Source organism: Bactrocera dorsalis, chromosome 5, assembly GCF_023373825.1.
Source record: "Bactrocera dorsalis isolate Fly_Bdor chromosome 5, ASM2337382v1, whole genome shotgun sequence".
Lineage (NCBI taxonomy): Eukaryota > Metazoa > Arthropoda > Insecta > Diptera > Tephritidae > Bactrocera > Bactrocera dorsalis.
Window position 1 is genome coordinate 3,799,336 of NC_064307.1, and position 25,774 is coordinate 3,825,109.

Below are 25,774 nucleotides of genomic sequence, written 5' to 3' on the forward strand. Positions count from 1 at the left end.
ATGCCATCATTTTTTCACGCAAAATTATTTATGTATGTATTTACAATATTTATGTTCTCATCAAATACCGCTGTATGTATGTATAGCTACATGCACATAATATGTATTTAAATACTTTAAGCATATTATTTAAGTTTTATCAGATAGTTTTACTTTGTCACTACGATTTTAAGGTTAAATATATATGTATATATATGTGTATGTTGCTTATACTTTTTACACACATACATTTGTGTAACTTATCAATTAGAGTTAGATTTTCTGCTGCTTAATGTCTAGCACAAATTAAATTCAATATTCTTTTGCATACTTTTTGTTGTTGTAGGGATTTTATGGTTTTTAAAATTTTTTATTTTATTTTATGATTTTTTTCCGTTTGCTTAGATGATAATTTTTAATTCTGCTTGATTGTTAGGAGTTGAAGTAAAACTAAAATACATATATATTTATGCACATACTATTTATGTATGTATATACGCACACTTATAGAGTTGTGATTTCAGCAATCATATATGTATGTATGTCTGTATATATGTATGTAGATGTAGCGCACATATACAGATGCATACATCAGATACATAGATACACACATACATACATATTAGTGATGTGCTCCTTACTACGTATTTACCGTTTTAAATAACTATTTACATATGTATGCGTTATGTTTTATATAAGCATGTATGTGTGTATATAATTTTTAATGCTACAATTAATTAAAAAAATGTTTATTAAAATTATGCAACAATTGAATTTTAATTTTTTTAAATTTATATTTGTTTTTGTTTTCATTTATGCTTCGTCACCTACGCTACAACACACACGCTCAATTCTCGCACGCGCTCACACTAACACACAGCAAATTGTTAAATGTAAAGTTATTAAGCTTATTTAAATGTATAAATACACACATACAAACATGTATACACACATGTATGTGTGTAGTTATGCTGCTTGCATAGTGTCTGCACATTTTTTTTATTATTTTATAATTAAATTTATTTATTTTTTTTATAATATACACGTAAATTAATATGTTTTTTATAATAATAGTTACTTTTTATTTATTTCTTTATTGAAATTTTATTTTATTTTAATACTTTGTACAATGGAAACATTGAAAAATGTTTGCCCTAACACATTCTTACACATTTCTTATATGAAACATCACTATTTTCCGTTCGTCATTTTATATGAATGTCAAAGACGTAAAGATTTTGTGTAAAAAATAATTTAAAAGCGAATTTTTTGTTGGAAAAACGCGCATAAAAAATCGAATTTGTATATACTGTTCAACAATTACATGTGTATATAAAAAAAATATTTAAACATTAAAAAAAAAAAACAGTTGCTTTTGTGTAAAATAACATTTTCCTGCTCAACGTAACTATTTTTATGTTAGGCGCTGTCAATTCTTTCTTAGTAAATCCGTCATTTGTAAAGCATGAAACTTTGTACATTTAAAATTTATAACGAAGTAGTTTTTTTTTTGTTTTTTTTTACGGTTTAAAATCACATTTCATTGTTTTTGAATTATTTTAGCATTAATTTATGCATGTATTTGTTGTAAATTTAATTATTTCTTTTTTTAATTTCTCACACCAAAGCATTGTTTCTTTTTTAAGCAGACAAAGTGAGCTTTGAGCTTTCATGTGTCGAAAGCTTTCACTGTTGAAGCTTTCATGCGTCGAAAGCTTTCATTACTCGAGCTTTAGCTATTGAAGCTTTCATAATTTTACAAACTTCATGCAAACATTGTTTTTAAGGGAAATTTTGGCGAAAAGGTGCAGTCACTGTACAAGGTTGCCTACCAAAAAAGCGCGCTAAAGGGTTCTATAGACTTGTCACCGCAAAGTTTGTGAATATTAATTTTTGCAATTGCTTTTCTGCTGCCTTCAAGTGTGTTAAAACATTAATAATACTAAGTATGTACAGCTCGAAAGTAGCTCTCATAGAAATTGCTATACTTTTTATTTCATTTTAGTAATTTTCGTCTATATGCTTGTTGTTGCTTGTTGGTGTGTTTGTTGTTTCATAAAACTCTGCTCTAAGCGCAATTACTGCGAGTTCATTTCTACTTAATTTTGGTAAAGTTTGATTTTCGTTGAAAGTTTATAAACAAAAAAATAAATATTATGGCAATTTCATAAAAATTTTATGCATTTTCTTCTCTAAACTTTTAAACTTTGAATTTGTTCATTTTATTATACTCTGTTCTCGAAGAAACACCAAATATTGTTTATTACTGTCGTACAATATGTATAACTGTATGCCGTGGCATGCTTTTGACATTCTTCGAAAGTGGAAATGTTACGACGAGCTGCCGCTCGGTTTATTGACTTATGCCGTTCTTCTGATACCCTGTTGCATCTTATGTATTTATGTATGTACACGTGTCACATTGGTGGTTTGTGTTGCTCAAGTTCTCACACCTCAACGCTTTTACGAGAGAGCTCGCTTTGTTGTTGTTAGTTGATTGTTGCGGTTTGACATTTCGTTTACAACAACTCCTTTAGCAGATTGTCTCAATCGAATAACGTCGATAGTATGTCGTCATTGTTGTTGTTGTTGCTGGAGCCGCTCGATGGTGGCGTATTCAGATCGGGTTGTGGATCCAAGTACGACAGAATTTCCATGGGATCAACATCCGGTAGCAACTGAAAGTATTGAAAGATGACGATTTTGAGTTATTTTGTTTTTAATGTCACATTATTCAAGATATCTGATAGACAAGTAAGCTCTTTGGAAGTAATTTTTGAGATTTCTAAACTAGAATTTGTAAAACATATCTGAATCGCTATTATATAGAGAGATTTAATGCCGTCATATTTGCCTATACATATTTACAAGGTTTGACTTCTGTTAAGGAAAGAGGCCAGTTTAAGCACATCTCTCTCTCATGCTCTCACATTCTCACGTTATTCAGTATCTAACTAAACCCCAAAAGTTCTTCAAATTGAAATTTTCTTGATCCGACACATTTATTTGAAGATCTTTTAAGACCTTGGTATATACACAGTAAAATATCACGAAAGTCTAAGTATTTGCCAAGAATGGACCTTAAACACTTCTCAGGTACTCGCATCACTTATTTCTCAACTACCAAATCTAAAGATTAATAGCACTAAAGAAAGTAATTCCACTTACATTCAAGTCTCCAGAACCGTCATTGTTGTCCATATTCAATTCTGCATTCAAATCCGTTTCGTTGAGATTCGACAAGCCGTTCGGCTGTGAGTTGATTAGCGAATTGATTATTTGCTCTTGCTGCGATTGCTGGACTGACTGTTGTGAATGTTGTTGCTGTTGGTGTGATTCATTCGCACGATTGGATGCTGGGCCGCCGGTTTGACCGGGTGTGCCAGGTGTTTGTGGTGAGGAGTTTGAAATATTCGCATTGGGTGTCGATGGCTCGTTATGCGCCGAGCTGACACTTGGTGGACCGCCGGGCGTCATCGGATGCATTGGTGTGTGCGGCGTGTGAGGCATCTGTGGACGAGTAAAGCAGCGGTTAGTAATCGTGTTGCAAATTGTTGCGCACAGATTTGTTGTATTCCATTGATAGTTATGCAATACAATACTCACTTGATCTGTTAAGCTTTTCTCCATGGCATTAAGCTGGTCCAGAGAATTGGCTGTGTCACCTGCATGCTGATCGGCAACGCCAACATCACCACCGCCATACATATCAAAAGGACTGCGTCTGTAAGATTAAAAGTGGTTGCAAGTTAGGACTTCTCCGCTACACTCAGTCGTTTAACAAAGAAACTTACATTTGACCAGCGCCGGGTACATTGGGCGTGCCCGCATTCATGTCGTGTTGCATGTAAGGACTCATCGCCTGCGAGTTGTCCCATGGTGACATAACTTTTGATTGATCGTCAAATGTGTTTTCCTGTTTAATAGTGGGTACATTGGGGCCACTCAGCTGACCGGCCATCTGGCCCACCATCTGAGCACCCATTTGTCCGGGCATTTGATTAGGCATTTGACCGGGCATTTGGCCTCCTACCATCTGACCCATTTGTCCTGGCATCTGACCTGGCATTTGACCGGGCATCTGTGCGCCCATTTGCCCTGGCATCTGTCCACCCATTTGGTTAGGTGCCTGGCCGCCCATTTGTCCTGGCATTTGTCCGCCGGGCACTTGACCAACCATCTGTCCTGGCATTGGGCTGGGCATTTGTGCCGACATCGCAGTGAGTGGAGAGCCTTGATGAATACCTTGCGCCGCGCGCCAATTACCACTCGAATCTACAATCACCTCGTCCACATCCGTGCCATTGAGTTTATCCAAAATGGCCCAGACATACTGATCGATCTCCAAGCTTTCGGTTAGCGCAGGTTTACTGTAATGGAGATGAAGTTTTAGTATTGAGTTTGCGAAAAAGAACTAATATAAATTATGAATGTATTTAATGGAAATATGAGATACTCACTTGCATTCTGGGCACCGCCAGGCGCCACGTTCGCAATTCATAAGCAGATATGCCTCCAGATCGAAACACTGGATATGCTTGCACTCGTGTCCTCGCGCAGGCATGCGTATTCGAGACTTCATGATCGGACATTTCAATGAGATCTTGGTGCATTTGGTCGCTTCCATGTTGCCAGCGCCGGGTTCTAGTGGGCCGTTGGTCGTTGAGCAGACCATGAAGTTGCGTTTGATTTTGGCCACACAATGATCTACGGGTAAGCAGTTGCGTTTGTGCAGACTCTGGAGTACATGCCGCACGGAGGGTCGATGGACTAGCTGCAGCACGAACAAGTGGGACTGTAAAGGAAGAAGATTAGCAATTAGACATATAATCAAACATATGTATATAAAAACTCGAAGGGCTATGTGGAGGAGTAAAATACTTACACAACAGCAGGAACTAGCGGTTAGTTGCAGAGTATTGCGTCCGGGTTGACATACCGCCTTGAGATATAGCGGCCGCAATGCTTGACCCGTCTTCTCGGAGCGTTCAATGGTGAGGGGCGTAGCATTGGCAGATACTGTTACCGTATGCGGCCAATTTGTGTTCATTTGTCGGTCATCTTGGTGGAAGCATTTCAACTGCAGCTCGAGATCGGAGCTGAAAACAAAGAAATCAATGGACGATTAGGCTCTGAAGCGGATTTATGTGCTCAGACGGGATTGACTTACCGACACATGAGCGTATTGTAGACATTCTGCTTCAAGTGAAATACGTGATTGCTGACGGAGAGATTGTGCAGCAGCCGGAACGGTGGAAGTATGATGCCATCACGGACGGGGAATGTCAGTCGCATCTCTTCGCCTACAAATCCGACATTATTGTAGATTATGCGATGGTGTGAGTGAGCGTTTGTGTGTGTGTGTGTGTGTAAGGAGGGTATAAAAAAGTGAAGAGAAATAGAAATGCGTTAGACAAATATTCTCTACGTGCTTTGTGGCTGTTTTGTCGACTTACAGTTGTCCATAATTGGTTTGATGTCTGGATTCGGACTGATGTATGGAACGCTGCAGGCAGGTGTTAATGGCGGCGTCGGATTACCAGGAACTGGGCTGTGTTGGTAATTTTGCTGGAAACTACACAGGGAAATAAGAATTCAATAAATCTTTATAAACTTGCAAGGCTATGGCTGGATAGCGGGAGAATTGGTAGTTTGGCATATAACTAAACGTTGGACTATATGGAAGGGACGAAGGTTGTGGATCAGAGGATTGAGGGAAATTGAATAATAACACATTATGACAATTTGTACTCACCCTTGATTCTGGTACATGGAACCGGTATTCGTTAGGGCGCCCGGACCAGCCGGACCCATGCCAGGACCACCAGCACCATTTACGCCTGGATAGTATTGATTCTGTTGATGCGCCATAGCGGCACTATAACCACCTGGGCCTTGCGGCATGCCACGTTGCATTGCACTCACACCGCCAGGTCCCATACCGCCTGGACCCATAACACTTGGGCACATTCCACCAGGACCCATGCCACCTGGACCCATACCACCGGGACCCATGCCACCAGGACCCATACCACCAGGTCCCATACCACCCGGACCCATGCCACCGGGGCCCATACCGACTGGACCCATTGCATTGGCTCTGCCATAGCCACCCATTGGACCGCCACGAGCATAGGCGCCCGCTTGCATAGGTACTGGCACACCGCTACCCGCTTGCGGATGCATCTGTTGGCCATAGTGTTGCATGCTCATTTGCGGAGGAACATTCTGCATCGAGGGATTACCCATCGAGGTGTAGCTGGCTCGCTTTTGCGCCGCATGCATTTGTGCGCTGGGATATGGTGTGCTGCGTCGCGCATAACCACCGTTCGCCATGCCTTGCATCTTGGCCATAGGACCAAGGCCGCTCATTGCCTGCTGCTGCTGTTGTGGCGTCATCTGTGGACCACCACCCATACTCATATTCTGCATCTGATTCATTGGGTTCATCTGTAATGAAGAAATTAAAATTTTGACTTAAATCACTTAAATTAAATGCAGCGGAATCTTATAGAACTAAAGTCCGGCGGCTTAGTTTCAAGGACGCCTACATGAAAGCTATGTTCACTGTTTATTTGTTTGTACTGCGGTTGAGCTTTAGCGACGGCCTGATTAAGTGGAATGTTAAGTTCGGAGGACCAGGGACGCATGTGACTGCAATGTGTACCATCGCACTCTTCAGTTAAAGGAAAGGGCTCACTCAGAATTTCCGTCAGATTATGAACAGCAGGCTCAGCATCTAACGGTTCTGAAACGTCTGGAGCGCTTACAGGCGCCTCGGTTGGTATATTAGCGGCCTCATTGGCCATCAAAAAAATTGGCTCAAAAAGCGTTTGCGGGTTCCAAAAAAGTTTAACACAAAAATGCACTTCTAAATTTCAGATTGTAGAAAATTCGGCACGTTCTATCAAATTTTGACTCAAAAAATGACGACCTCAAATTGTATGCTATGCTTGAAATATTTGCTTGTGAAAAATTTCGGAAAAATTTCGAAATTGAAATCACTTAAGGAGAATGAGTGTAAGCTTAAGCGAATGTTTAAGAAGAAGAGAGGAATTATCTTATTATGGGATTAGATAATACCTCAAGGGCTGAGCTGAAGCAGCTCAATTAGCTGATTTCTAAGTATTCTAGCATAGATAAGTGAAAACAACTAAGCAGTTCCATTCACTCAATGCATAAATTTGACCTCATAGAGGTCATTGCAAGTTTTCGAAAGCGGCTATCTTAGGCACAGCAGCAAGGCGCAAATAATAGGACTGTTTTTCTGTTGCATATTTTTGTAACTGATGTAACTATCTATTTATAAAGCAGCCGTTGCTATGTACATACGCATCCACCTAGGTTCATAGATACTTATGTACAAGCGGTACATGGCTCAAAGGTACATACATATGTATATACGAACGCGTGACAGCTGCAGTGAGTGCCCACATAACCTTCACTGTCCGGCGAATGTGTCACCGCAAATCGCGCTGCTCATCAGTAGCGCTTCAAAGGCGCAGCAACTGCGCATGCGCACACGTTTTTTGCGTGTTTTTTCTTATTTCAATGCAACATAAAGCATTTGCGATTTATTTTCCCTTTTATTAATTGCGATTATTTGTTATAAAGTTTGTTTGTACTTTTTATTGTTGTATTTTTTGTTTTTGCTGTCAGCGACGCGTTCGTTGTCGTTTTGCTTTCTCTAAGTTGAATTATTTACACATACACACATACATATATACATTCGTAAGAGTATTTCTGAGCATGTAAATTGCTGTTGTTGTTGCTCCAGCAATGAATTTAATGATTTTTATTTAATTATTTTCGCTCGCTGCGAGCGGCCAGCGCTTGCGTGTCACTGCATTCACCAGCCGCCGTCCGTCATGTGACGTTTAAAACAATTAAATTCGTTATTGAAATTATAAGTGAATAGAAAAACAAAAACAACAAAAAATGAAGCAGAAAAAATCATCGAAACGCCAATAATATGCAGAAAGGAGGGGGAAAACACCCAAATCGGTTTGCCTGAGAAAAGCTGCGACTGCACAGCAATTGCAGTTGTGACATGCGATTTGGTGGTAATCATTGCTTCAAATGGAGTCAATACAACGCAGTTAGTAATAACGCTTAAAAATTACAAAAACACAAACAATTATGAACGCAAAAAAATCTACATGAGCAGTTGTAGTCAATATGCGCTTTTTGCTGCTCACACATACAAGTCATTTGCATATTCAGTGTGCATGTATGTGTGCGTGTGTTTGCAAGTTGAAATGCATGCAGGAATGTTTGTGTATAAAAATCGATGCGACAGTTGAGACGTCTGAAGTTCAACTTACGACAAATGCACTTCGCACTCATCGGACGTTTTTACAAATCGACAATAAGACAATATGACAGTAGTAGTCTATGTAAATATTGGCATAGGAAGGTGAGAAGTGCGGTCACCTGCCAATATGTGCGTACGTACACATGTTTATCTTACACTACAAGGCGTTGTGGCGATAGGCACAGTGGGCGGGAGTGGTGAAAAACTTTGAAGATTTTTAAAATGTTGAAAATTAAAAAAATAAATGAAATTAAGTTAAATGCAATAAAAATCATTAAATAAATTTACATAAGAAAATAATAATTATATGAAAAATAATAAATAAATAAAATAATATCTTAAATTTAAAATAATAATTAAAAAAACAATAAAAATGAAGAAAGTGTAAATAAAAATTATGAAAAATAAATAAAATTAAATTAAATAATATTATATAAGGAATTATAAAAAAATGTTAATTATATAAAAAACAAAGGTATAATTATTATATAAAAAAATAGTTAAAAAGAAATAAATTATAAAAAATTAATAGATACATATGTAATAGAAAATAATAGATAGGGTGTAAATTAAAATCAAGATATAATTAAAAAAGTAAAAAATAATTAAGTAAGTAAAACACAAAGAATTTTTTCTATATGTAATAAAATTTGAAAAAGCAAATTATTTGTAAATAAAATAAATAATAATTATCAAATAAGATATATTAATAAAATGTAAAATAAAAAAAATAAATACAATGTAACAAATAAATAAATTTTATTAAAAAGCACAAAACACTTTCCTCTATGTAAAAAAAAAATAATAAAAAATAAATTAATTATAAATAAAATATTAATAAAAAATTATTAGAAATAAAAAATATGTAAAAAAAAACAAAAAGTAAAAAATATTTACAAAATATGTATAATACAAAATAAATAAATAAGTTATAAATAACTTGAATAATGATAGTTAATTGAATATATACAAAATAAAATAAAAAGTAGAAAAAATGTAATCAATAAAATTTTATCTAAACTACTTCAACTCACAGCTCATGCACACTGCGCGCACTTCAACCTTCTCTAGTGCCCTCAAGTCCTTTTGAGACCAAATGTAGCAACTAATCTTTACACTCATTACACAAGTCTCAAAATATTTATATATTTTTTATGGCACAGCACACACACACGGCATGATTATATTTACAGCTATTATTGAAATTACTTTACAAGCATGATTTTTCAACTTTTGCATTCACGTGTTATTAATGCGAAACAATTGAAAATCTGCCGCGTGTGCTTTGTTACTTTACGAGTGAGAAATAAGAGAAATAATGATGACAGTAAACATGTATGTTTGCGCAATATTTTTAAAATAAATCTTAATGCATTCAATATTAAATGCATGTCAGCGCACATGCACACACACACACACACGCGCATACATGCATGCAAATATAGAATACTGTGCTGTTTGATTGCCTGTGGCACATGCAGTCACTTCGGTTAGTCGAAATGAGTGTCAACAATATTAATGTTAAATATAACAAATATAATGACAGCAATTATTCGACTAATTTTACTACAAATTGTAGACAAAAAACAAGAAATCAACAAATCTCCAAAGCGTAGCCTGTGGCGCCTTAAGCATTGTGGTGCTCAGAAGCGATTTGCATCGCAACGAAATGCTCGGCTAAACGTCGCGCAATGCATGCACTTACAGCACGAATGTACGCGCACACTTGTGTTGTTGTCTGATCGATTTGGAATCGCTGTTATGTAAGGGTTAGGCAAGCGCTTTTAGCTAGTGATGTGTGCATATGGCGACTGTAATCACGCATTGGCCGCCACAATCGATTATGGCAGTTAATGATTCGAACAATTCGATTTCTATTTTAATATATTTGTGTTTTTATACTTTTTTCTGCTAAATCGTTGTTGGATTATGACAGCATTGGCTGGCGATGCCTTGCGGCTTTGCTGTTTGATATTCGTGTTATTTTCATTAATTGTGTCATTGATCGTTTTAATTATGCGCCGAGGTGTTGAAGCTTCCAGCGATGAGTTGTTGTAAACAGCACATAAATCTACTATGATTAAATGCACAACAATTTTGCACATAAATTCGATTTTTTTGTAATTTTTTTTATAAAAGCTAGTAAAATGGTTGACCGGAGAATTGACACACATCAGCGCTGACACATCATTGCTCACCTTTAAAGGCGCCATAACTGAGCAGTGTTGAAAGATAATGAAAATTTCATTAAAAATTGCGCCACTTCCGCTAATTTTGATTGAATTTGCCACACATAAAAGCCCACTTTTAGGCGCTTACAGTAACTGATTGATTTTCAGGCGGCCACATTGAAAAATGACCTTAATATAATATTATACTGCAGGCCACATGCTTTGTTGCGCATTCAAGGATAATAAAAATGTACGGCGGAGCGCCACTTAGATTAAAATGAAAGCAACAACAGCAAAGCGGCTGCCTTAAACTCATCCACTACAAGCCACATGCTGCGCTGGCTGCTTAGTTGGTTGGTCATTATTCTCACATCCGGCGCCTATTCGCCTTCAATATGGCGCTAAACTACACAATCATTTGGCCTTGAAACTCGGAAGGGTCAAAGCAATACTTTTTTTCTATTTTGCAAAAACTTCACTTACTTGATGCCTAGATGGCGCTATATTGGGATTGCCATTGGGGCCGCCACCGCCGCCATTGTATGCATTCATGTGGCCCATTTGCATGTTGGAGCCGGCATTCATGTTAACATTTGGATTGCCAGCCACTTGGGAGGCACCAGCGCCACCGCCAATGCCGCCGGCGCTATTCATATTGGTCGCACTTGGACTGCCGCTGCCGGTTGCGCCGATGTTGCCATTCATGTAAAGATTTTGCACATTGCCACCATGCATTTGATTGGCACTCATCTGCAAGAGTAAGCGAGAAAAGAGGTTTGTGGGGGTTAAAGTAGTGAAAATGCATTAAAAATGTAATTTTTTCATTTATATGTTTTCTCCTAGGGTGACAAATATTGAAAAATTGCTCGGAATTTGTAAATTTCTTGGTAAAGTCATTAAATATATAATTTTCCTGTTGCTATACCTCGTCCAGTAACTGCATTTATAGCACAACCTGAACATGACAAGCTTTAACGCCTAAAAGCAAGCATTTCATAGTGAAACGTGACAACACAAAAAGGTGGCATAGTTTTAGGCTCGTATTTACTAAACTAATTTCACGATAACTATTTGTATACAAAACAATTTTATACATAATATTAAATATAGTTGTCCTGAATTAGAAAACCTACTTTCTAACGTGCACGTGCGCCTAAAAGCACGCAACCCCTTTTCTACAAAGTCAGCTAATCTATCAGCATAGCCATTGCTTGTCGTTTAGCTTGGCATATTTTTACTCCCTACAAACACACACAGGCGTCAGCCTTGCTTACCTGCCCATATCCACCGGCCATGCCGCTCATATTATCCATCTGTTGTTGCTGCTGCAGACCACCACCATTAGCCGTTACCATATTACTATAGTTGCCGTAGCCGCTTGTCGTAAATTCCGAATTCGGGCCAAATGTATTCTTTAGTGTGCGCAATGTATCGGGCTCACCCATGGAGTACTGACCGATTGGTGGCGTGATGCCATTCTGTGCGCCCGCCGAGTTGTATATGGGTGGATAGTTGCCGTATGTGTTATTATTTTGTTGTACAGATTGTTGTTGCTGATGTTGTAGCTGCTGTTGTTGCGCTTGCTGTTGATGCTGCTGCTGTTGTTGTTGTTGCTGCTGTTGTTGTTGCTGCGTTTGTACGTCGGGTAGTTGTGGTGATATCTGGCTCCCGGAGGCTGGCGCCCTCGAGGAGCCGTTGCCGGCGTTCATTTCATCATTTTTTCTGCAAAACAAGAAGAGAGTGGAAGTTGTATGTTAGAAATTGTGTGATATTCAAGAGTGACTTTAAATACTTAGGTAATTTGAATATTTTGAGTTGCGCCTTGGCATAACTTTAAAGCGTAAATCGCTAAAAATAATGTAAGAGCTACGTTTTCATTGCCACTGCCGACGTTGATGACGAAGCTGCTCGTGCTGTGCACTTCTAAGCCTTCGCATTTCCGCCGAGCCGCGTAAAAAGAATAAAGAACGATCTATTTTTAGCCTATGCAAATTCGTTAACGACGTAAAACTTAGCATTGACATGCGACATTGACAGGAAGCGAGTATTTGAGTTGCTAAATAGCTGCCAAATTGTAGCCACCCAGCAGGAAATCAATCGCTTATGGATTGATTCCCGCAAAAACTTTACAATAGTTCGATTTAATGTTCGCATCTGAGTTTTAAAGTTTATTTTGAATTTAGAATTCATATTTTATTTTATATTTTTTTATTAAATTACTTTTATATAAGAGTAGTACTGGAATTTTATATGTTCTATCAGTAGTTGAAATTACCTACAGGGTGTTTTCTTGTAGGCTGAAAAGACGAATTTTGAATATATGCATCTTAAAACTCATTAAAATTTTGTTTTTTAGTCTAGAATTTTGAAACTGAAGCAAGCTTGCTATTAAATATTTTATATTTATGAGGCTTTCACGCATATTAAGCACATACAGAAAGGTGTGGCTGCCTGAAAAACAAAAAAGTGGTCGCTACAAAAATGTAGGTGCGTTCAGCAGCACCTGTCCTTCACTGGGTTTCCTGCATGTTGTTTCCTAGTTATATACTAGTTATGTACTATATACATACTTATATATGTATATATATATATAAGGCATATACTAGCATATAAGTGGATATACTACACATATTTTGTATGAAAAATTCATTCAGATGCCTGCTGAATATAATTTTAGGATATATTTGTACTGTTTTTGTTGCGCTATAAAATTTCTTGATGTCGTCTTTCTGTCGGCCTGTATACGGTATTTATCTCAAGGATGAGTTATCGCATGAAATTGTCGAAGCAAGAAGGCAAAGGTGGATGAATGCGAATAAGCCAGCAGAAAGACAACCGAAAGACAGTCGAAAGTAGGTGCAGGTATCCAAATTGAGGAGCAAAAACAAAGCGCAGAAATATGAAGTAACTAAAAAAAGACCCGAGAGTAAGCTGCACTTGTAAATAGCTGTGTGTCCGTATGTACATACAGGTGTATAAAGGCGTACTTGTGCTCATGTGGACACTTGTGTGTAGCTACGTAAATGGCGCGTGTGGCTGTTGACAAAGCAAACAAGTGAGGCAGCAGCAGCGAAGGAGACAACAGCGACTTAAACACACACATATATACAAACGCACACACACTTTAGTACATCCACATATTATAGATATTGCAATAAATTCGGCCTATATGGCTGTTGCTGAGCTGCTTGTGCATCTGCTTCGCGGCTAAGCGAAATATTTTATGTGTTTTGGCGTTCTCGCTGCTGTCGTTTACATATGTACTTGTATACTTATTTATTTATGACAAATATATACGTAAATATTTAAGCATACAAGTGACTGCGCAAAGGTGCACACACAGGAAGTCCATGCTCCTTTTATGGCTTAAGCATGCAAACATGTGGATCAGCGCCAGCGCACAAAGCAGTTGCTTCACGGAAGACAAAAAAATGGCAGCTGCAGAGATGTGTCTGGTTTACAGGAAAAGGTGTTTTTTCTGCGAAACTTAGCCTTTTTTCTTGTTGTGTGAACCCAAAGTTATGCGTTGGTAAGCTTTGTGGTGAGAAATATTTATTTTTTGGAATTTAATTTAATTTCAGAGCAAAGTGTAATGTAAGAGAAGATGATTTGTAGATTTTGTGCTATTTTTAAATTATAGCTATCATAGCATATTGTATAACTCTAAAACTTGCATAAATTAACGGTAAAATACTGGACTGCTAATTTTTTTTGTTATATTTCGAAAAAAGTTATTGAAGTTCAAAACAATGAAAATTTCAAGCATTTGAAGATTTTAATGTTAAAATAGTAACTAGTTACAAACTAGTGAAAAATTAACTAGTTACGATTTTGTATGCTGAGTGTTTTAATTTGTAAATTAAACTAAAAATCGCACAATAAATTCGAAAATGAAACTAGTTCCGGACTAGACCATAATGGACCAGTTCGTATTATAAGCAAATGCAACAGCAAAGGAACTTTTTTCGAACTTATAGTACAGACAAAGTTGTATAAATATATAATTGGCATCATTGCACTATCTTAATTAATAATTTTACTAGAGGTACATTCGTATTTATGTATGTATATTTGACATAAATTTATCCATAAATATACTACATTTGTTTGTGCAATGCATTCCAACAAACCTACGCATGCAACACACTTAGCGAGTCCTTTTTGCGCCACTAGCATGAAATTTAATTATTATTTTTTCGATTTGCTGTTTTGCCACCCACAAGCATTTCGTTCGCCGTTCTTTAAACAAGCTTCACGGCAGTCAATTGCGTGGCTACAATAAATGCCAAATACGCATACATATACAAACAGCAGCAAACAGCAAACACAAACATAGCAGCATGCATGTGTTGGTGAGAAGGTCAACAGCGGCGCGGCTATTTAAGGCGGTGGGCGTTTGCCAGCAGAAAGCTCCTTGCTTGACGGACTTTGAATTTCCATTTTTATTCAATTTTACTTGTGGCGCGCAACAAGGCAGCCAAGGCGCCAGCGTGCACTTTACGTGAACCGTTAAATAGTCAGTTAGTTTGGTGAGTGGGGTCCATTAACTGGCGAAAGAGAGACAGTTCGACGGCGGGAAAGTCAGGCAGACAGTGAAACGGTGGCAAAGTTTGCTGGCGCGAGACCACCTTGACATAATTTGTGTCTTTTGTGTAAACTGTATACCATATACATATACACAAATATACATACATATATAAATATGTATATACACACATTCATATATGATTATGGCAACGGGAAGAGGTGGCAAGTGGCATTTAAAAATGGCTCAGTGCCACATTGAAGTGTGGCAGCAGCAACAACTTATGTATATGCATGTATGTATGTGTCTATGTGTTTGTATACACATATTAATGTATGGGTTGTTGTGGGTGCCTGTGTCGTATGCTGTCGTAAAGGTCATAAGGACACCGACAGCTTGCCGTTGCTGACATTGCTGTTGTCATTGTTGTTGCGTTTTATTGATTACAGTTGAGTAAAGCTAAAGTCTTCATGAATGCCAATAGCTTGGAACTGAAATGCTTAGTTAAGTGATGGCGAAGTCTTGCTGAAAGTCACTAATACTGTTAAAACTATATTTCTCAGTGAAATATAAGCTTTTCTACTTTCGATTTCCATATTTATTATGTTATTTTCTAAATATTTGCGGTATGCATGTATGTGCGTGTGCGCACGTGACTCTGCAGCTTATAAGAAAATTAATCAATTAATCAAGTGCCGAGATACATACATATGTATACAAATACATACAAAAATGCATATGTATGTATGTATATGTAAATATGTATAGGCACATATGTAATTATTAGCATGATCAACTGGTATTACCGCCATTAGTAGCCATATTTTCATACTTTTATAAAGACATCAATACATAAGTACATACATACATACATACATTCAATATATATGTAACTACATACATGTGTAAGTATGTATGCTTAGAAAGCCAGACAAGTCACTGATAACTGCATAAATATCTGTCACAAGTAAGCGCACAGTGTGTGTTGCAGAAGAGTGGGTGGCAACAACAAGAACAACAGTGATACATATGCAAAATTCAAGCACGTATATTTATCTATATTATATACTTATGTATGTATTCGATTTAATGGTGCTCTATGCCGTTGTGTGTGGCTGACATCAGTATTTATTGGTAGCTTTGTTTAAAATAACTGTGTTTACTTCGAAACCACTTTGTCTTTGCGTCAAGCGTGAAATTTGCATACCAACATGCACACATACATACATATCTACATATGTTTATATGCAACTCTCATTGAGGAAATTTAGTACTGCCTATTTTTTAGTACTATTTACTGGTATAATCCGGTAAAGAAGGTAACGATATTGAAAAAAAAAATTTATTCTGTATATTGATAATTATTAAAATTATTTTTTTTTTAATAATTTTTTGGCATATTTTTTTTATTGTGTATTAGTTTTATTTCATTTTTTAAACTTTATGATTTGTTGTTATATTATTTTTTTAATTATTTTTTGGTATAGTTTTTGCACTAATAGTTTTATGTATACTTTTTTAGTTTAAATTTTATATTTGGTTTATAATTTTCTTAAGTTATTGAAAAAAGGTTTTTTGAAATAGAATATTTATTCCAATAAATTTTGCTACACATTAAAAAATCATTAGAAATAATTATGAATAAAAATTGTTTTTGTTATAAAATTGCTATTACTAATAGAGCGGCCGCCTACAATATATTTTAAAAGGAATTAAGACAAATTAATATAAAATAAATTATTTCAGCAGGCTCTTAAGATAATCCACTACCAAAAATTTAACTTAAACAAATCCGCAAACACATATAAACGCATTAAAGATTTACGATTGTAGTCAAAGGCTTACTGTATTTCATAAAAATGTCTGCGAAAAGCCTTAATGTCGCAGGCTAACTAAATAGCAAAAACAATAAAAAATGCGAAAAATTAAACGCGCATCACATACGGTAAAATATATATTAGCACACCTCGCCACGACAAAGGCGACGATAACGAGCCGAAACAAATCACAGAACACCGAAGACATATTCTTGCAAGTACTTGCGGGCATAAATTTGCAAATATACATATGTACATACAAATGCACAGGCATACATATAGAAATGGTTGGCGAATTAATTTGACGTATAACGAGCAAACGTAAACGTACACAAAAATATAAATAAACGCGACAACAACAATAACGAAAACTGTGTGGTGTGGTGTGTGTTGAATGAGAGCAATGGGGTTGTGGTGAGGTTTGGTGAGCCGATAAACGATCGCAAACGGACAAGTAAATTTAAGCGCTGATTTCGCCATATCATATGCAAATACCGACATACATACATACATACGTACATATGTATGTATGGGAGGGTAAGCGTTTGTATGTTAAATTTGCACTGATGGCTGGTGTATGAACCAAAGGTAGAAATAATTAAGCATAACAAAAGCAATGAGACTGTCAGGCGAATATCTACATACTGTTGTATATACATGTATGTATATGTGTATGTGTATAGTATGTACAAAAATACATATTTATATTGCAACAAAAATATGTAGCAGCATAAAGCAAAACATTGAGAAAAATAAGAAAAATTACTTATGAAAGAAAAAAAAATAAAAATTTTATGAAGTAAAGAGAAATAAATGTCTGTATGTATGATGGTAAACGCTGTGTAATGAGCGCGAAATGGGCACAAGACATACATACACACATATCTGCACACTTTTTGCATACACATGTATATGTTTGAATGTGTGTGTGTGTAAGTAAAATTTGTGTGAGTGTGCAAAAAGCAACGACTCAAATGAGAGCAACGGCGCTGTAGCATAAGCAGCAACAATAACAACAACAAGCAGCTACTAAAATGGTGACGAAAAATAATAATAAAACTGCCAATTGTTTCGAGTCGGCATTAAAAACAATGAAAGCAATGGCGGTATACTTCTAGCTGTACATACACACACACAAGCGCATACATTCATATGTACATATATATGTATGTATGTATGTAGATGCCATGAAATAGCAAAAGAAATATAAATAAGGCCGGAAAGCGTGTGGAATGACGGCACAAAAGCGTTGCGTACAACCGACTACAACAAAAACAAAAGCAACAACAACAGCGAAAACTCAATAAGCTTTTGAAAAAGTAAAAGAATAAGAAGAAGACGTAAAGAAGGAGGAGGTTGAAGCGAAAACGGTGTTGCGAAAAGAGGCTTCGACAAACTAACTGTAAGTTGCAATGCAAGCAAATATGAGTTTATTTAACGTTTATGTAGAAAGCAAAAACAACAACAGTTAACCATTTTTGTTGTAAGGGAATAACCGTTCTGCCACAAGAGTAATGAGCGCATAAGTAAGTGAGCGGCAAGACCATAAAGAAAAGAAAGAAGTAAGGAGCGGCAACAATAAGAAAAATTTGCAGAAAATCAGCAACAACAATAGTTATGATTGAACATACACACTGGTGCGCAAGCATTCATAAGCGCTTTGACAGCAGTCAACCGCAAATAGAGCAGCTGTGCGCTCCATAAAGCTGAAAATGGAGCGTTTAACTGTGTAATTATATGCGAATACAAACACAACAAATGCCAATACAATTACAACAAACACACGCAGACTGCTGAAGTGACGCGTATGCAAAATCAGTAAGCAACAGCAACAACAACAACAAATAAGGGCATTGTGTGGCAAGTTGCATTGCTCAGCGCAGCATTGCAACAATAACAGCAACAACAAGTGCACGGAGACCATTGGCCTGCCTGCCTCGTAAGGCGTTATGTTGGGTCCATGCCCGCACTTAAGCAGCGATAACACTTAATATGCGTGCGCTGTGTGTGTGTGCACATCTCATGAATGCGGAGTGATTGGCCGTTTGGCGACGACGAAAATGTATTTGCCCCATAATACACTGCTGTGAACTGCATTGAACTGAATTATGGGGCATAAGTGAAATATTTATAACAAAGTATGCATGTATGTGTGCATATTTTCGTATATGCGTTCAACAATCAGCGATATGCTTGAAATGCTCGAAATAGCGAAGAGCTCGAGATTCGCTGCGTATGACTAATCAACAGGCAGACGGAGTGTAAACACGAAAATGCGCAAAATAATTTAATAAATTATTAAAAAATTATTAAGAGATAATTATTAAAAAAAAAAATTAATTAATTAAAAAAATTAAGAAATAATAAGCAAAAACGTAAAAATTATTAAAAAATAAATTATAAACAATTATACAATAAAAATGAATGAAAAGCTGAATTTATGTCCAGAGATTATGAATATTTTAAACGCTTTGAAGCTGTATATTGGCAAATATGGGGAATTATGGTATGTTGTGAATATGTATGCATAGTACATAAATTTCATTTCAATCTATACTGGTGTGTGTTTTTCTGTACTCTAGTAGATATTTGCGAAATTAAACATTCATACAAATTTGCAAAAGAAATATCACGTTCAATTTTTACATTTTAATGGCATTTATAACCTCTTTCAACTGATTTGTTTATTTATTATGCATATGTATGTGTGTTTATGTTGCATTTATCGACTAGTTACGAGCTTTGATTGTGTACGAAGGTGAATTAACGCTTTTATATGGTTTGATATGCAATGACGCTGTGATTTTTTGGTTAGATAAGTACATATGTACATACCTTAAACAAAATTAAATATAATAAATTTCCAATATATGTACATATTTACGCTTTTATCTGCAAAAGCCTGCAGATATGTATGAAAAAACTGTTTCAAATCAGATAAATGTTCTTAAAAATATTTGCTTTATATTTGTATAAAGACGTGTGTATATGCATGCACATATGTATGTGTGTGTATTGCAGAGATAATTAATTTTTCTGCAAGTGAATATAAATATATGTATAAATATTTGACTTTAAAGAATTTATGTTATTTAAAATATTCTTGGTATTTAACCAAAAAAAACAGTATTAAATTCCATAGAAAAAAACAAACACTTTTTAAGAAAATTTTAAGCTTTTTATTTCCAACACGAATATTATTACATAAATATGTTTTGATATTTACAAAAAAAAAATAATTTTTTGAAAATTATTTTGAAAATTTAAATTTTATAATTTTACAATTTTTCTATTTACAAGAGCTTTTTTATATTCTGAAATTTTTTAGAGTTTAGAATTTTTCCAAAGGCTAATTTTTTCTTATTTATTTACATATTTTGTCGAGCGCTTACTGTGCTGTGACTTAGCACTTTCAGCTGGCATGCGAGTGCGTGTGTATGTGTGTACTTATTGTTTATTTATATATGGGCACTTGCGTACGTTTGCCCATTTTGGTGATCGATTTGATTTTTTCGAAGCGTTTTTGCAATACATTACCATATTATTGCGCTGTCGACAAGTCAACACGTACAAAATGCGCTGTGACAAAGGCGCATACCTACGTCGGCATGTATGTATGTATGTACATAAGTATATGCATGCGTACACACAGCTAAATGTTAAGTATATGTATTTAGACGACATAAGTGAATGGCCGCTTGGCCGGGGTTAAAATGGAGGTGAGTGTGCGCGCATGCGCTTGTCACTTGCGGCCTCAAACGACCTCCCTTAGGCAAACAGAATGCTACTGGCTTTGCAATAAATTGAAAATTAATACTATTTTTATTATTTATGAAGATTTTTTATATGTTCACTCATAAATGCATGTACATATGTATGAAAACGCGCACACACATTAACTGTGTAGTTGTCAAGTAATTATATGGCCTTTATTTGGTCAACCGCAGTTTGCTCAATTAAATGAAGGCACACACATATATACTACATATGTATTTATGTATACACGCTCACTAGTATGCAAATGCCTGCATGTATGATTGACTACCTCACTAGTAATCCGACTGGATGGCAAGCCATATGGCCGATTGACCTTATTTGTGGTTGCTTTGCCATTTGCTACTGCTGTTTTGCACTTGTTGTGTGCTTTGTTGTTGGTTTGCATTTTTGCAGTTGCAATTGCTAAGAAATTGATAATTAACTGCATTTATGCATCGCACTTAACCTCAAGGCATGTATTTGGTTGAGAGGCGTCTCTAGCGTAGCGCGCTTTTAGGATGAAAACGTTTTTAAAGTTTGCACGGTATATATGACATATATTTTTATATTACAAGAGAAGATAACTGCAATTTTTGAGCGTATTATTGTGAGCTTTTAAGCTCTTTTACTAATTAGGTTTTTGCCTTATAATAGCTTCTTCATAATAAACTGTGCCGTGTATTTTAGGTATATTCTCATAATATAGTACTTTTAATTTAATTTAATATTTCGAGCTTTTAAGCTCTCACGGAAGTATGTCTCTAACGTCTGCTACCGCGTTTAAAGTTGTGAACGACTTTACCAGCGGGATATATGTATATGAAAGTTAAGTTAAGTTATTTGAAGCTTTCCCTATATCACGTATTTTTCCAACTTCAGCTAGAAAATTGTTTGTACTTTCTACAAAATCTTATTATTTGTGTTCGAAATTTGAAGCTTTCATTGGAAAATATAAAAAATTTAAGAAGAGCTTTTAAGCTTCTAAGCTTTCACTAAGCTTAAAACAGTACTAAATATATGACGCTAAAGCTTAGTTTGCATCAAAATCAATAAAACTAACACGTAAACTGCATTTTTAAAAAAGAGCTTTACATGAGCTTTTTGAAAACTTTTAGGCGGAAGTGTTCGCGTAGCTTCAAATATGTTGCATACTTCTAAACAACCTTGTATGAAAATGCAAAACAAAATAAATTTCGAGAAACATGCTCTAAAATACCTTCACCTCATGTAGAGGCTATTATGTTGAGTAATGCGTTGTTATGCGAAGTTAATAACATAAGCAATTTTCAAATAAAATAATTTGACATGAAATTATAAATTCATAAGCTATCAAAATTAATTGATTTACGCACATATTTGTAGTTATGTATTCTACAGCCTGGGAAGCGGAATAATAAATCAATTTTAGGAGATGTTCGTAGTACTTGAGTGCTTGTTGTTGTTGTTTTGATTTTGAATTTGATTTATTGAAAGTGTGAATAAGAAATCAAAAAGTAAATACTTTAGCGCATACAAATGTGTGAATACATACAGACACCTTTATAATTTTTTTATGTTTGTGTGTGTGTGTGTGTGTACATTCGAAATCATTGCTGGCGAATAATTAACATAAACAAAGCGACGATCGCTCCGATTGACACAACGGCAAGCCGACAAATCAGCGCCTTGACAAATATACATGCGAGAACGCTGTGAGTTAGACTCAGATACATACTATATACTATTGTCTACCACTGTATATATATACATACGTATATACATATATGTAAGTAGATCTTGCGAGTGCGCAGATTGTGCCTGTTAGATCAGCAATCAGTCAGTCAGTCACTAGTAGAATAGCTGTCAGCGCTTCAATGTCAAATGGCGCGCTGACTCCGAAGCCGCTAATATTTCTCAATACACACATACATATCAACTTATATATCTACATACATATGTATGTATATATGTATCATTATATAGTTAACTTTTTGTACTTTTTTATTTTTTCATTGCTCCGCTGTACGTTTGTATGTTTGTGTACGCGGTGGGGTGATCGTGCGAGCGGTGTACGTGATCGCACACTTCATCGCCGCTGCGTCTTATTAAGTATAAACAAATTCACCTCAAATAAAATTTACTAAGCAACAAAAAGTCAAATCTAAGCGAACGAAAGCAATAATAAGCAGAGTAAAACGCAAAATGTTTTCTTGTACATAGATTTCAGCAGATGTCGGTACATATTTACTTAACTATAACTCTTAAAAATATATATACACGAGTATGTACATATATATTTATGTACATATATATCAAAGTATATAAACATAAATATGTACGCTGTATATAACAAGGTGCGAATTTTAAAAAGTTTGCGAATTAGCAGCGAATTAGCTGGTAGACAACAACAAAAAATCACATAAATATAGTGCCACGCTCTTTTATTGTATAAATAATATGACTTAAAAAGTCGTGATTTTTTGTTTGAACTGTGTTTATCAATTATAATATAATATATGCGATTTATATGCATAATTTCATAGAAATATAGATTATTTGAAAAAATATTGTTTTAATAAACAATTTTAGGAATGAAGAAACAAGATTTTTATAGTCGAAGCAAGAGTTTCTAGAAAAACATATACATACATATATACATCTTAGTAATTCTTTTTGTTATGAGGCAAATATACATACATATTTGTTGTACGATAAAGCAAGCACTTCTAACCTTATTTAGTTAGCACGTTTTTTGATAAGCTATATATTTTTAGTAGAGAATTCGCAGAATTAACCAAATTGTATTTATTTGAAAGTGAGCTTTTGGTGTGTTTGTAGCTCAGAAAGTTCTTGGAAAAGGTTACTTTAGTAAGCAAACAGGTGTCTCTAAAGAAACAAAATATATATTTAAATATATTATTTTTTACAAAGTAAATGCGGCGATAAGCGCTAAATTAGCACAGACTGCTGGAACGCTTTACACTGAAAAAAATAACTTTTAAAGTCTGGTAAAAAAAATTTTTTTTCTTAAATATTATTATTTAAAATTTTTTGTTTTTAATTTCACAAAAATTATTTTTTAATAAACTTTTTATGAAAGTGACATATTTTACCAATAAAAACGCTTTTATGAAAGTCTTATAGTTTTTCAAACTAAATTTTTTTCTTATTTTTCGCCAGAATAACACATAACGAATTAATTTTTTAAGAAAATATAATTTTTTTTATTACAATTGCTTTTGCGAAAATTCGAATGTTTTTACATATATAAAACTATTTTGTTTTAGTTTTTCACAAAACTAATTCATAAATAACTAATTTTGTTCAAAAACATTATTTTTCTAAAAATTTTCTTTCCTGAAATTTTTTGATTTTTTTCCGTGTATTTTCCAATCGTATAAAGAATTCATAAATAACTAATTTTTTCCCGTGTATTTTCACCTGTATTTGCGCTATTCATACGTACTTAAAAAGAAAACATGAAAACTACAACAACGACAAAAAAGGCACGAAAGTTTCCGGCTTTTTACACTATATCAACTATCAAGGCGCATTAAACTAGTCCAAGCGACAGCGTCGGCGGCGACGTAACGCGCTCATGTGCAAAACTGACGAAGGTGTTCGCGCTGACGTTCACAGCCAAAACACACACATACACACATAAACACCTGCATGTTGTTATTGGCTGGCATCGCTGAAGGTACATACATACATACGGTTTTTTGATTAGATATAAATTTCTTCATTGATTAGATAAATTCTAACCGACGACAAAGATAAATAAACAAATAAATACGTAAGGGAATGTACCTGCAAATACATTTGTATGTAAGTATGTATATAAATAAGTATGCGTGTGTTTGTGCGAGATGAGTCTAGTTATGGTTGCTTAGTACAGGTTATTATTATAAATATACCTTTTGTCGAACAAATATTAGCATTCGCTGTGAAGAAAACTTGAGTGAAGCGAAATTCGAAATTAAAAACATTTACACTCGTGTGCTTCTAAAGCTAAAATAAAAGAGTGTTTTTCTGGCTGATAACTTAATATGAAGGCGAAATCTATTGCATGAACAAATAATTCTGTCGGTGCAATGACGACAAGTGGCCTGAATGCGCGCACACAAATAAATTTATATATTACAGTACTGCATCTGCATTTATACATGCGATTTTATATTTAAATGCATATATTTACGTTTGCAATTGTATGCGTGTGTGTTTGTGTGCATGTGCCGCTACAAAAATATTGCATGCTTCAATGTACATTTCACTTATTTCAAGCTTTTTTTGCCAAGCGAAAATCAAATGAAAAATATCTTTCTGATTTTTTGTAATTTCTTTGCCGCTAGTCGCTTGCTAGATTTATTGCAGTTGTTGTTGTTGCATTCTGTGATTTTAGCAAAATAAATATATAAATAACTGCAAAGTCAATATTAGCAATTAGCACTTTGCGCCCGCTCAGCCGATTGCCGGTGTGATATTTATATAAGCGAAGGCATATAAAAATTTAAATGAGAAGAATCGCATGAAATAGCTTATTTCAAAATTATATAGACTGATAGCAGAAATGTAATTGCTGAAATGCTTAAATTTTATTGTCGCCAGTCGTCAGGTTTTGATGCAACAATTTAGAAACTCAGTGAAAATGCAAATTTTGAGGTGGACTATTGCAATATTTTTACATGAATCAATATTTTTATAAATTTTTGAAACTATTTTGGATTTATTAAAAGCAATATTTTTTATAATTTTTTAAATTTGTTTTCGATTTTCTATGAAAAGCTTATAGGTCACCTTAAATAATATTTACATCGTTAATTTCAAGTTCGTTAATAATTTTGTTATTTAGTCAATAGCAAAAGTCGATTTTGTAAACACACGCGTCAGAGCAAATTAACATTGTTTTGTTGCTCATACGCACCGTCGTCCCCAGCGAAGCAACAGCAGCAGCAGCGCTATACAATTTGATATCTAATTGTTTTCGCTGGGCTTTGCTTGTATGCGTGTGTATAGAAACATATTTGTTTGGGTGTGTGTGCATAGCGGAAAAATATTGCGTGATAAATTGCGACGCAAATCAAACAAATTGAACGAAATTTTGTATAATCACAGATGGAAAAAACGCATACTGAGTTATTGTCATGGATAATGGCAGATAAACTCAACTCATGAAGCACTTGAAGAGTGTATATGACAAACTACATATATGACAGGTATTAATTAATAAATA

At 35.2% G+C, this 25,774-nt stretch overlaps 1 protein-coding gene across 2 annotated transcripts; it reads right to left on the reverse strand.

The window, feature by feature from the left end:
* Nucleotides 1–12,186, reverse strand: LOC105232658 (zinc finger MIZ domain-containing protein 2). 2 transcript variants are annotated; one of them, XM_049458070.1, is made up of 11 exons: nt 11,739–12,186; nt 10,948–11,214; nt 5,735–6,429; nt 5,436–5,554; nt 5,150–5,282; nt 4,865–5,078; nt 4,440–4,774; nt 3,774–4,349; nt 3,586–3,703; nt 3,148–3,489; nt 1–2,657 (listed from the first exon to the last, which is right to left on the reverse strand). In XM_049458070.1, the coding sequence occupies exons 1-11, from the start codon at nt 12,171–12,173 to the stop codon at nt 2,526–2,528; spliced, it is 3,366 nt and encodes a 1,121-aa protein (XP_049314027.1). In that variant the 5' UTR covers nt 12,174–12,186; the 3' UTR covers nt 1–2,525. The 2 variants fall into 2 exon arrangements, with proteins under 2 accessions (XP_049314027.1, XP_049314028.1); XM_049458071.1 differs by lacking the exons at nt 10,948–11,214; nt 11,739–12,186 and adding an exon at nt 6,531–6,963.
* Between the last annotated feature and the right edge of the window lie 13,588 nt (nt 12,187–25,774).

Excerpts from the sequence above, each read along its gene's own strand:
- LOC105232658 (XM_049458070.1), bottom strand. The coding sequence starts at position 12,173 with ATGAACGCCGGCAACGGCTCCTCGAGGGCGCCAGCCTCCGGGAGCCAG. Across the intron at positions 3,704-3,773 it reads GTACCCGGCGCTGGTCAAAT|ACGCAGTCCTTTTGATATGT; the intron begins GTAAGTTTCTTT and ends TTAATCTTACAG. Across the intron at positions 3,490-3,585 it reads AGAAAAGCTTAACAGATCAA|ATGCCTCACACGCCGCACAC; the intron begins GTGAGTATTGTA and ends ACTCGTCCACAG.